General features: G+C 38.2%; 1 protein-coding gene across 1 annotated transcript in view; it reads left to right on the forward strand.

Annotated features, from left to right (window-relative positions):
- Positions 1–13,738, forward strand: part of POLQ (DNA polymerase theta) — a 120,153-nt gene that overhangs the window by 59,256 nt on the left and 47,159 nt on the right. Inside the window, exons 17-19 of the mRNA XM_026494458.4 lie at positions 721–864; positions 1,873–2,069; positions 10,839–11,079. Of these exons, the coding sequence (XP_026350243.2) occupies positions 721–864; positions 1,873–2,069; positions 10,839–11,079 (582 nt within the window). The remainder of the gene's footprint in view (positions 1–720; positions 865–1,872; positions 2,070–10,838; positions 11,080–13,738) is intronic.

Here is a 13,738-nt window from a genome sequence, read left to right on the forward strand (position 1 = left end):
TATTCATTTGTCTATCAATGGACACTTAGGTCATGGAGCACATGTGTTAATGACAAGTTTTATGTACTTTTTGTGTTGACTAGTACTTTCCATTTTTCATTCAACATACATAAAATTGAGCACATTCTCTGTGCTAGGGGTTAGAGGGATAAAATTGTTGACTTAAATTTAACAGATATGTGCCATTTATTTTCAAGGTACTGGGGATCTAATTGCAAATAAGATAGACTGGTTTTTGACTTGTATCTATAAAGTTGGAGATGCCTTATTTTAGAAAAAAATGTTGATTCCAGATACAAAATCATACCTGATTCTTCGCCAAGAAATAAGATGCTTGATTTCCTGAAGTTTTTAGTGTTAGGAATTGCTGAAGTCACTACAAAATTTTTGTAGCATTCAAATGGTCTTTATTTCTGTTTGAGTTATGGCGATTCAAAATGCAGCTTTTAAAAAATTTAGTTAATAACTATTTTAGCCATTATTATAGATCCATTTTAAGAAATCTTTGGTAAATTTTTCATAGTGACAGTTATCTTAATAGATGGGAAGCCTAGAAAGATCTTATATATACATAGAAATGACCATCCAAATAATGCATATTTTAGGGATCTGGACATTTTGCCAATCAAATAGTTCTTGTATTATCATTGTTATTTTTTAACATTCAGTTTAATGGCTTTATTTTGAGATTTTTAACTATTTCACTTTTGATTTACTTAGTTAACTCACCTCAGGAAACCCCTGTTAGAGATGATGGTGTTCCTGTTAAAGGTTGTGATGACATCCTGGTGGTTGGTCTGGCAGTATGCTGGGGTGGAAGAGATGCCTATTATTTTTCATTGCAGAAGGAACAAAAGCATCCTGGTAAGTTAATTGCTATTTAACTTAATCACCATATGATTTTAATATAATCTCTATTAGGATAGTGACCTATTGGTTGAGAATAATTTCCTGATACTTAGCTAGAATTTATCTTTAGGCTTAAAAAATTATTGGGGGGAGGGAATAATGGCTATTGTCTACATTAGTTCATATATTAAATAGAATGAATGTCTTAACCACAACATTTACTCCCATTTACTTATCACATGGGCTACTGATACAATCTTTTCTTCTTGAAGGCAGTAGAGACTTAGGGACTCCTTGGCCACCTTGAGAGTTTGCTTTTGAAGATTAGATCATAGCAGTCTTTTTTCAGACTTTTTTCATGTTATTGATTGGGTCTGGAACTTATCTAGAGACAGTGATGAGCTGAACATCAACTACAGTAGTTGAATCATACAGCCTTTGTAGATGTCTGTAGAACTGAGAGGATATGATCTGGAAATATCTTGTGATCTGGTTACAGTTGTTGCATTAGATTGTTGCATTAGCTGATAGATTGGTTTTAGACAGTAGCAAAATTAATAAGTAAACATTTTAAAGAATGCTGTGTAATACCTGTTCTTGAGTAAGCATGAAATATTTTCAGTTGTTTTGAGGGAAAATGTGTTATGTTAAATAGAAACTTGAGCTTCTATTTTTTTTAAGATCTAACATTATATGTTCACACTAAATCTTTTTAAAAAGGAGTTCATTTAAAATTCATTTCAAAATACCTTTTATGTCTTTAACTCCTTATTCTGAGAAATGTACATTTATTTTTAGGAATCTTGAAATTTAAAAATTTCACCTAAATAAATAAAGCCTTGATTTTTAGAATACGAAGCACTTCATCTGTGTAGCCAACATGACCTGAATAAGGTCATGCTGAATTATTGGTTCCATGGAGCTGGATCCTTAGACTTTTCAGTCTTTCCATTAGAGATTGCTCTAGAGATCAAATGAGTGCATGTAATTTTTGCCTTAAGACTTTTTGTTTGTTTTCTAAAGAAATTAGTTCCAGTTTGGTCCCACCTTCTCTGGATCCAAGCCTGACCGTGAAAGAGAGAATGTGGTACCTTCTATCCTGCTTTCAAGAGGAATCTGATAAAGAACGTTCTATTATCATCTATGACTTCATCCAGAGCTATAAAATTCTTCTTCTGTCTTGTGGTATCTCCCTGGAACAAAGTTATGAAGATCCTAAGGTTTCATGTCTTATTTAATTTTTACCATACTTAACAATTTTTTTTTAATGTGTAGTGTTAATTCTTAAATGACTTGGTATTTATTTAGCTCCAACAATGAGGCTTAAATTTTTTAGAGTAGTCACTCCTTTATCCAGTAATCTCATCTACCCAGAACAGAATGTGATGCACCAAATACCTCTGTGTAGATAAAAGCAGGTTCCACAAATTTGAAGCACTAAAGTTCATACCTTTCCTCAGAGATTTAAAAATTTTTTGATTTTGGTTATGTTTAAAGTTTTCTGTCTTAGTAAATTAGAAATGAAATGAGAACTGTCAGGTTTAAATATATGATAGCAGGATGTTTCAAATATCCATGAAGACAGAGGCAGAAAATAGGAAAAATGTGTAAACCTAAGACATTGAGAAGAATAGTAGGGCCATTTAACATAGGACAGATTACCTTACTAGCCTCTGAGAACTTTACTATTATAATAGCAAAGCATGATACACTTCTCATAATGATGATTCTGAGTTATTAAGGAAAGGGTAATTTATGTTATTGTAACATACACTTTACAGTATAATGCATTTTTATAAGACATTTATTTATGATACCATAGCTCTCAAAAGGGTATCATTTTCCACCTGTTGATACTGGTTACATGAGGCATATGGAATATTAATTTTGAATTTGTATGTGATACTACTTAGTTGTTATTAGCAATATAGTCAATAATAGGATAAATTTTGGTTTCTTAGTTTCTTTAGCTTTTGGGGGGAAAGATTTTCAAAGGCAGTATCAGATAAACTGAAGATACTCTCCTTTTCCATAGTTCAAGCTAGGCTTGTTTGACATATAAATTTCATGTAGTTTTTAAACTGACCTTTACTGGATATAAAAAGTTGTCACTGAATTTTGATGTTCCATACTAGTCAGCCTTCAAAAAAAAAAAAAAAAAATGAAATCTTGCCATTTGCAACGACATGGATGGAACTAGAGGGTATTATGCTAAGCAAAATAAGTTAATCAGAAAGACAGCTATCATATGATCTCACTCATATGTGGAATTTAATAAACAAAACAGAGGAACATAGGGGAAGGGAAGGAAAAATAAAGCAGTATGAAATCAGGGAGACAAACTGTAAGAGACTCTTAATCATAGGAAACAAACTGAGAGTTGCTGGAGGGGAGAGGGGTAGGGTGATGGGGTAACTGGATGATGGACATTAAGGAGGGTATGTGATGTAATGAGCACTGGGTTAAGACTGATGAATCAATGAACTCTACCTCTGAAACTGATAATACAGTATATGTTAATTAATTGAATTTAAATTAAAAAAACTCAAAAAAATTTGATGTTCCAGAGTCCAAAATGAGAATCTGGGTAATACCAGTTTCTCATTAAAACTACTATACCATCTCAGATTTATTATACCACTTTTTGCATAAACTACTTGAAATATTCCATAATTGGTTTTGTCAACCACAACACTTTTGATGTAAGAAGATAAACTATTAATTTTTAAAATCTCACTTTTATAAGAAACATTTGCCAACTTTTACATCAAACTACCTTATTCAGTATTCTCTAAAATGTTTCTGATCACCAATTTCTAATGTGGCGGGGGTCCCCACACCTCCAACAATTCCCTGGGTATCAGCTGATTATCCTACAATTCAACTCAATTCTGACACTGCCTACCTAGGTTGTTATGCTTCTGACCCACTAGCTATAAATCAAAGTTTCCCACCACCCCCTCCTTGGGTTCAATTAATTTGCTGGAGCAGCTCACAGAGCTCAGGAAACCAGTTTATTCCCTAGATTACTGTTTGTTTGTTTGTTTTACAAAAATATTAAAGGAAATGAATCAACAGCCGGATAAAGAATACATAGGGTGAGGTATGTAAGAAAGGGCATGGAGCTTCTGTATACTCTCCAAACATACCACTCTCCCTGCATTTCCATGTGTTCACCAACCTGGAAGTTCTCCAAACCCTGTCTTTTGGGTTTTTGTGGAGCCTTCATACATAGACATGATTGATTAAATCATTGGCCATTGGTGCAGCCTCCAGCCGCTCCCCCATCCTAGGAGGGTGGGACTGAAAGTTCCAACCCTCCAGTCACAGGGTTGGTTTTTCTGACAACCATCCCCCCATCCTTAGGTGACCTAAGGACATTACAAAAGCCACCTCATTAACATAACAGAAGACATCTTTTTGTCTCCCTCTCAGTTTAGCAAATTTCAAGGATTTTAGAAGTTCTGTGCTAGAAATGAGAACGAAGACCAAATACATATTTCTTATGAGTCACAATATCACAGTCCACCCCTGGTCTTCAAACACGGTTGTCATAACGTGATTATTATAGCAAAACAATAGTAAAAGTCCAAAGAAGTTGGCACATTACTAGAATCCCATTCAGTTCAGATGAAAATGTCTCCCAGGCTTCCATTCAATGTTGCCAGGTTCCAAAAGCAAGAGAAGTGTCAGCAATATATGGCTTCACCCTTTTAGGCATCTGGCTTAATTGAGCTAAGAGACAATATCATCTCTTGCTTAGAGCTTCTTTTGAGGTGTTAATGTTGGATTTTCCTCATTGCATAACACATTTATTCATTTCTTCACCTATAGCTACTATTTTTCCTTATATGCTTTTAACCTATGTGTTACAATTCCGAAGCAGTTGATGGGGCAGGTTGTGCCTTCACCCCATCTGGCATGATTATAGTTTCTTGCTTAGGAATCATCCATTTCCAGCCCTTATACTTCTACTCCTGATCCTGTGACCCCTGCATCAGCTAGGAGGAAAAAAGTTGAGGTGATATGGGGAAGAAAGTATACCAGCACCTTCCCCGTCCTTACCTCTCCAGATCCAAACAGAGAAATGTACCCAGTGGGAACACTCCTGTAGCCCCACTAATATTCATTCATGTTGAGTGGGGGCACATACTCATGAAGGCATATAAGCCAGCCCTTCCTGCCTTTATCTCCCTCCATTTTAGACAACTTATATTTTAATTGCCCATTCCAATTCTCTATCAGACTAGTACTGAGGATATCTCTTTGGCCATTGTTGAACATTATGGGCTATGAAGTGTGTTTTTTGGTCTGAAGAAATGATGGTCAGCCATCCAAACTGGTGCAGTATCTTCTGTTCTGGTTCTTTTATAGCACTCAGAGCATTTGCATCTACAATCAGGTAAGCAAAGCATGGTCCAGAGTCAATGTCTAGTCCTATCTGGACCCATTTGTACCTCTCCACGGCTACTAGCATTAGTCTCACCTGCCACCTATCTTCCTGGCCTTCCTACTGGGGAATCTGCCAAATAACCATCTGCAGTCTCTGACTCTCTTGTTGACAGATAGAATAGTTCATTTTAGCCTTCTGTGCCTCAGAGGGTACAAGAGGAATATGTCTAGATTCAGCCATCTCTGTATTGCTGCAGTGAACCATGTCCCCTCACTCATGGACCCAGGTGACCATCTCAAAGGGGCATGCAGGGAAATCTGCTTGATAATTTGAGTCACCTTCCAAACCTAGAAGGGAGTTCTTGTGAAAGGCATTAATGTGTCCTACTTTCATGCACCCCCAAATTTCCATAGGACAGTCCTGTAAGAGCATCCTGTTAGCAGGCCAGGTCTCCATTGCCGCCCTGACTGAATTTTGGCCAGGCTGTTGGGCATTATTCATGAGCCAATGAAAACCCAAACATAGGGCCTCTTCCCAGCTGTTCAATTCTTTCATCACCGCTAGGAAAACAGCATGTAACTCAGCACACCAGGATGATCTGTTTTCTTCTTTGAGTAGAATAACAACTTTCCAAAACAGGGTATTGTCCATCCAGTTTGGAACTGCATCCAGAAACCTAGCAGTTTTTTATCAGTCAGTCAAGAGCTGTTTATAGAGCACTGTCCAAGTGGCAATAGAATCCAGAAGCAGCTCCTCACATAATTCCGGAGTCAAGCCTAAGAGAAAAGAGGCTCCCTGCTCTTGAGTATCTCTTTTTTGATTCCCCAGGCAGCATGATCCTGTGTAACCTGTTAACATTTTATTATGGAACTCTACTGGGCACTGCCAACTCCATTAGAGCATTTCTCAGATATCACCCATGTTGTGTGGGTATTTCACGTTTCAAGATTATGTTATATCCTTTAGTCATAATCAATTAATAATGTCAAATAGAAAGGTCGTAAATATCTTCAAATGGAAATTCTCTTGTTTAAAGTCCCAGTAGTCATTTTTGGAAGGTGCTCACAAGCTCTTGCCATTAGCCCCAGTCTCCACATAGGGCTATTGCACAAAGAATTTGTCCCTACCAGCACTCAGGCTTCATTCCACACTGTGTGGGGTCAGGCAATCTTACTGGTTCGCACTGAGCATTTAACATTGCTTGAAGGGTAGGATTTATATGCCTTGAGTTTTACAATAGTAATGATGAGACACGTTCCTCTGTTAGACATAATGTCCATTTCCAAAATGCAGTCAGGTAAAGACCCAACCACCCCATCTAAAGCCTGTTCAAACATATCAATTTTCCTACAGACTTAATTTTCCTTTTCCTTAATTCCATCAACTCTTACATTTCTAACTATAACCTTCATTAGGACTTCATCAGTGTGTTTTGGTTTTACAGAACTAGGTAGTTAGAGGAAGTGTTCCCCAGCCAGGCATAACACTTACTACCATAACATATTTAGGTAAAGGAGATATCACTTTTTTTCCCCCGAGGTTTTATTTATTTATTTGAGAGAGAGCGAGAGAACACACAGGTGGGGGAAGGGGCAGAGGGAGAAGCAGATTCCCTGCTGAGCAGGGAGCCAGGGCTCCATCCAGGACCCCAGGGTCATGACCTGAGCCAAAAGGCAGATGCTTAACTGACTGAGCCACCCAGGTACCCCAAAGAGATACAACTTCTTTACATAATATCTGCTTAAACATTCCAGTTTGCATAATCCTATCAACCATTACATTTTTATGGTTCTCTTAATCTAACTGTAGCCCAAATCAGGGCTTTACCAATGGGTTTTAGTACCACAGTTCCTAGATCTCCCATCTGGTAGTCCTGGAAACTTTTCCACACCCTGACAGTTTTAGCTATTCTTGTCTGAAAGGCTTTGGGTCCCCAGGGAAGGGTTGAGCCAAGGGACCCTGACCCTTTTATCAGTCTTTAACTTGATTAATCTGCCTAACCACTGATTGCTGGTCAGGTTTCTCATTGTAATTTACGTCTTTAAGCTTTTTAAACTTCTCCAGATTATGGTAAATAGAGCAGTCTTGTCTGGGGCCCTTTAATGGTGGGGGCTAGAAGGGGGTTGCTTTCACCCACCCAACCTTTGGTGATGCTTTATTAAAATATTTTTTTAATCCATCAATACTCCTTGTATTCATCACGTTTCTTAATAACCATCTAAAAATTTCCATCCCGCTGGGGTGAGTCCTGAGACTCTTCCCTTTCTGTTTTCTCTTTCTCTTGCTCCTGTCAATATTTGCTTCATATTCACCATATTTCTTAATCTTTTATAAATTTCTACCTTTTTGGGAAGTCTCTTGACCTCCCGCTGCCTCTTCCCATTCTCTTGGCAATAAACCTAATGTCTTTATTACCATTTCTAAGGCCTATGAGAGGAAGCTAAGAAGGCAAATTTGATGAGGCTTTCCAAACTGTCCCTCGGTTTTGCGACAATAGGGTTATATGGGGTACCTGTGTGAAAGGGGCCACCTTAAACCACAGCATTTACTATGACCTGAGGTGAGTAATGGTTAGATTTCAGCAGGTAAATATCCCAGTTATTATAATGGGGTCCCATATGGCTTGCATATGAAGAATATCAGCTGTTTCACCTGGGGTGTTCCACTTGGCATTTATAAGAGAAGAGGGACAGTCTCCCTCTCAGGGTAAACAGAGTTTATAATGGTTTTTATCCTGTGCACCAGGCTAGCTGTTCCCATAGGAATAGCCATCCGTGTGTCTGGATCACATACACTCAACTTTGTACTGTAGTGAGCTCTGGGTCCTACATCAACCCTCTGCTCTTCCATTCTGCAGCATCCCAAACCAAACACTCCTAAATTACTCCCATAATCCATTTTAGTAAAGGTTCTGCAGGAAGCTGATGATAGTGATTCACAAAATGAAACAACTCTGTCATATCCTGTATACCCCTTGGTGTTTTTTGTTTTTGTTTTTGTTTTTTTAAAGATTTTATTTATTTATTTGACAGAGAGAGAGAGACAGCCAGAGAGAGAGGGAACATAAGCAGGGGGAGTGGGAGAGGAAGAAGCAGGCTCCCAGTGGAACAGAGAGCCTGACGCGGGGCTTGATCCCAGCACCCTGGGGTCACGCCCTGAGCCGAAGGGAGACACTTAACGACTGAGCCACCCAGGTGCCCCATATACCCCTTGGTTTTGATAGTTGCTAGGTATTGCCCTCCTATATTGATTACCTTATTGGTGACCAGAGGTCTTAGGGGTGCTTTGTGTTGTCCCTGCACAGTTGACTTTGAGGCTAGTGGCTAAAGCTCAGACAGACTTAAATCTGAGTTTGGTTTACCATCAAGGCCAGACCCAACACTTTCCTTTACTTTTATTGAGCTATCACAGATAACAGTAACCAAGAGTTTGTATGTTTAGTGTTCTTACTTTTTTTTCATTTACTTATATATCCAATGAGCCAACTCCTTGGGAGGTAGGTCTACCATTTCTAAATTGCATTAGTAACTTTTACCCTTAGTAATGGTAGTGTAGCTACAGTTTCATACATGGGTCACTGGGTAGGCATCCAGGGATCAAAGGATCATCATCCCCCACCCCTTTATCCTTTCTCTTTATAAACCATATGTTTCTGTGAGCCAGGCCCTTCTAGCAAGACTCACTTTTCTGATACCAAGTAAAGTTGTTCTGAGACCAATTCTGATGTGTTTGTAGGGTTTTTCCCATACCATCAAGCAGTGCTGGAGACAGCAGCTGGGTTTCCGACAATTCCACTCAATTCTGACACTACCTCCCTGGAGATAGCATCAGATTCCACAGGTTAAGCATCAGTGCCACAGTACTGCCTGCTATTTTGAGTCTTTCTCCTTGAAAGACTTGCTGTAAGCCCAAGTTAACACCTGTGCTTCTGACCAACTGACTACAGACTAGAGATTCTGAGGACTCTCCTCCAAGGACATCTGGCGAGGATGTCAGATGCCAGTTCTAAGTCCAGGTTCTTACCTGTACTTCTGACCAACTGACTATAAATGAGAGGCTCCTGTGACCTTTTCCCCCTTCGGATTCAATTAGACAGGTGGAGGGGAGCTTCCGGCACAACACCCTTGCCAGCACCTCTGTGTTCACCAGCCTCAAAGCTCTCCGAACCCTGTCATATTGGGATTTTCAGGAGCCTTCATTACATAGACACGGTTGATTAAATCATTGGCCATTGGTGATCGATTCAACCTCCAGGCACCTCCCAGCAGGTCAAAGGGCGAGACTGAAAGTTCCCACCCTGCAATCACAGGGTTGGTTCCTCTGGCAGCCAACCCCCATCCTTAGGTAACCTAGGGGCATTCCCAAAGCCACTTCATTAACATAACAAAAGATGCCTTTATCTCTCTCAGAGTTTAGGAAATTTCAAAGGTTTTCTGTGCTAGAAATGGGGAGAAAGATCAAATTTATATATATATATATTTTAAGATTTTATTTATTTATTTGACAGAGACAGCGAGAGAGCGAACACAAGCAGGGGATGTGAGAGAGGGAGAAGCAGCTTCCCGCCCAGCAGGGAGCCCAATGCGGGGCTCAGTCCGAGGACTGTGAGATCATGACCTGAGTCAGATGCTTAACTGCTGAGCCACCCGGCGCCGCCAAATTAATATTTCTTATTGTAATTCACCATATCACACTCCCCTATCAAACCACATTCTTAACCTACAGAAGAAGTCATTGAGTCATGTAATTGTCAGAATTATGAACAGGGCTTAGATTTCCTTATTCTAATTTAGTTTTGATCTGCTAGATCACCTAGTGTTAGAAACTACAGGAGATAAACCATAAAAGACTCTTAATCGAATGAAATAAACTGAGGGTTGCTGGAAGGGAGGGCGGTGGGGGATGGGATAACTGGGTGATGGACATTAAGGAGGGCATGTGATGTAATGAGCACTGCGTATTATTTAAGACTGATGAATCACTGAACTCTACCTCTGAAACAAATAATACAGTATATGTTAATTGAATTTAAATTAAAAAAAAAAGTCACACACAAAAGAAACTACAGGTCTTCTAATCTGGCAGGGAAGCTAAAAATAGCAATTAAATGATTTGTTGGATGGCTCTTTTGGCAGGCCCTTATCCTGAGGGGAAAGCCTAGAGGCTTTCTAAAACTGGTTATAAACTTTTAATGGTAAAACATTTATGTCTCACTTCTTATAATGCTAGAAAACTTTTTAAAAACCTAGAACTTATATAGGCCCGTCTTTATTATAGTAGCTTAGCCAAAATTAGTGGAGAAGATTCCATCTACATTTTCAGAAATATGGTTTTAATTATCTGAGAGGCACTTGGATTTCAAGCCCATTTCAGAATCAGATCAGCAGAAATGTTATAGCTATGGAAAACTTAAGTTTTCCTTCTTTGAAAACTGCTCTCACTAGTACCAAAAATGAGTCCTGGTATAATTTACAATTATCCTTTCCTTCTCCTCTCCTGGGAAGACCACTGAATTAGTATTAAGTGAAAATGAGTGAGATAAGAAATGAGCATTTTCTTCTTTTAAGTGTGCACAAATGTCTTTGAACCCATTTAGGTGGCGTGCTGGTTACTAGATCCCGATTCTAAGGAGCCAACTCTTCACAGCATAGTTTCTAGTTTTCTTCCTCATGAGCTTCCCCTCCTGGATGGGATAGAGACTGGACAAGGAATTCAGAGCCTGGGGCTGAATGTCAACACTGAGCATTCCGGGCGATACAGAGCGTCTGTAGAGTCGATTCTCACCTTCAATGCTATGAATCAACTCAATTCTTTGTTGAAGAAGGAAAACCTTAAAGGTAAAAACAACCTTGCCGGCATTTTTATGCTGTTACAGACTGGTGATAGTTCTGTATTTATCTACTTTTTATCCCAAGTCTTTATCGCTCTTTATCACACTTCTAATGCAAACTCTGTTTTTGGATTGTCTAGGACAGAGGTTAACAAACTTTCGGCAAAAGGCCAGACATTAAATAGTTTTGACTTTGCTGCCCAGGCAGTCTCAATCATAAATATTCAACTCTGCCATCACAGCACAAAAGCAGCCATAGATAATATGAAAATGAGTGTTCCAATAAAACTTTATTTATAAAAACAGACATCTGGCCCTTGTTTGGCTCTAGTTTGCATACCTCAGACTCTACTGTAATGAAGAGAATTAGTGGCATTTTATCACTTGTTGCTAATTTTATATTTGAACTTTATTCAATGATTTTTATTCACACTTAAAACCTAATCTGTCATGAAATTTAAAAAGTGACATATTTTCTTTTTAGAACTATAAATAGTTATTTTTGTAGCAAAGGATGAATATCCTTTGATTTTTTTTTTTTTCATCATGATAAATAGCATGGATTTATTGTGCAGTCTGCTGGCCCAGAGTGAGTACCTTGACTTTAGACAGCATATCATATGCTTATGGTAGAAATAATGAAGTGGAACAAAGTTGACTTCATTGTGAGAAGATTTAAACCATGAGTTTATTGCATGATTAATAAATACTAGATACAGCAGACTGATGAATTTGCACAGACCAGGTTTGACTGTGGGCTGTATCACTTATTAGCGAGAGACCTTGGGCAAGCTACTGACACTCTTTAAAATCTGTTTCTTATAATGTTATAAATATTAAATGAGAGTAAACTTAATGCAGTGTTTGCCAAAGTAGGGACTCATTACTATGTTAGATGATGATGATGCTTTTTACTGCTAGCATAAGCCCTCTGTGCTGATAGTAATGTTCTCCCCAGCATCACTGGGGTAGAATAATACAAAGATCAAACTGACTTGTTTGTTTATAGGAGACCTGCTTAAGCGATATTAATTAGCGGCTCTTGAACATGCACTGAAATATTTCAAACTCAGCTTCTCTAAGACCGTGTAGGCAGGCCAAGGAGTTGGAGTATATGGTACATATGCCACAGGACTGCTTCTATGTTTATGAGAGATAATGCTGAATGAACACAGCTGTCTTTCCCTCTCAGTTGGCCTCATCTGCCCTTAGGATAGGCGTCCTGAGTAATCTGTGTAGTTCCCAGACAGTAACGTTTGGTGATGGTGATATGGATTAGTCTGTAACTTTTTTTTTTTTTTTAAAGATTTTATTTATTTATTTGACAGAGAGAGAGACAACCAGCGAGAGAGAGAACACAAGCAGGGGGAGTGGGAGAGGAAGAAGCAGGCTCCCAGCGGAGCAGAGGAGCCAGATGCGGGGCTCAATCCCAGCACTCCGGGATCACACCCTGAGCCGAAGGCAGACGCTTAATGCCTGAGCCACCCAGGCACCCCCAGTCTGTAACTTTTTATGAACATTTTTTGCCCATTATCAGAATTAAAATCTTTCAATATCTTTGGGAGGGAACTTTTCCACTACTTAAAGAATTTTTCAACTACAGAAAAAGAAAACTATGGTTTTCCTTTCCAGAAAAGTATAAGAAACCCTCTAGATTTGTTATTTTTAACTTTTACAGTTTCAGTGTGCCTTGAAATCTTTTTTATGCAAATTTTCAAAAGTGGGTGGCCAGGAGATATTAAATGCCTTCTTGTACAGTGCAGAGGCTTTCTTATTCAAAGAGTCCATAGAATTGAAGCACACTGAGATAAAGTTTTTAGAGAGAACGTAAACAGGTGTCAAATTTTATTTGGAAATAATTATTTCAGGATGTGCTTGAAGGATCTATAGAATATTCATCTTTTTCTTTTCTCATTCTCTTGCCTGTTGGGTGGGTATGTTCTGGCAGCTGACTTCTCCCACTAGAGGTCTGATTTTTGTTTGGGTGTGACTAAATTTTAATAATAATGTGACTTTGCTTAGTGTGACTCAGGACTAAGTATCCTGGTCTCTTCACATGGATAATTAGGTTCTTTCCAGAGTGGTTTGAACATTGATGATTTTCTAGGGATGAAGTGAGTTGGTTTCTCTCTTTTTTAAAGTAGATCTCAGCTGTACAGATTTGTATTTGTCATAATCTTTCTTTCACGTACACTGTCATCATTGGTCCATGTATGGTCCTCTTAGTATTTATTATTATTTTAATATATAATACCTGTTAACTCACACTATTAATAGACATTTGTGTCTACCTATGTGCTCCTCCTTTCTTGCACATTCAAGTTTTGTTTATTGTTCCCTTTTTATTTTAAATTTTATTTTTTAATTAAAAAAATTTTAGCATATATATATGTATATATATAAGTCCAAACAATATATTATTTAGTTTTGCTTGTTTTTGAACTTTATAAAACACCTGTCACATTGGGACTTTTTTTACTCAGCATCATGTTAATAAGATTCATGTGTTTTATTTCAAGAATCTATAATTTATTAGTTTTCACTGCTTTGTAATATATAACTGTGCGAGTGTGCCAAAATTTATTTGTCCATTTTACTGTTGATGAATATTTGGGTTGTTTCTGTTCTTGCTTTATTTTGTTTAGTTTTTTTGTTTTTCTATAATA

This window comes from Ursus arctos, unplaced genomic scaffold, assembly GCF_023065955.2.
Source record: "Ursus arctos isolate Adak ecotype North America unplaced genomic scaffold, UrsArc2.0 scaffold_4, whole genome shotgun sequence".
Classification (NCBI taxonomy): domain Eukaryota; kingdom Metazoa; phylum Chordata; class Mammalia; order Carnivora; family Ursidae; genus Ursus; species Ursus arctos.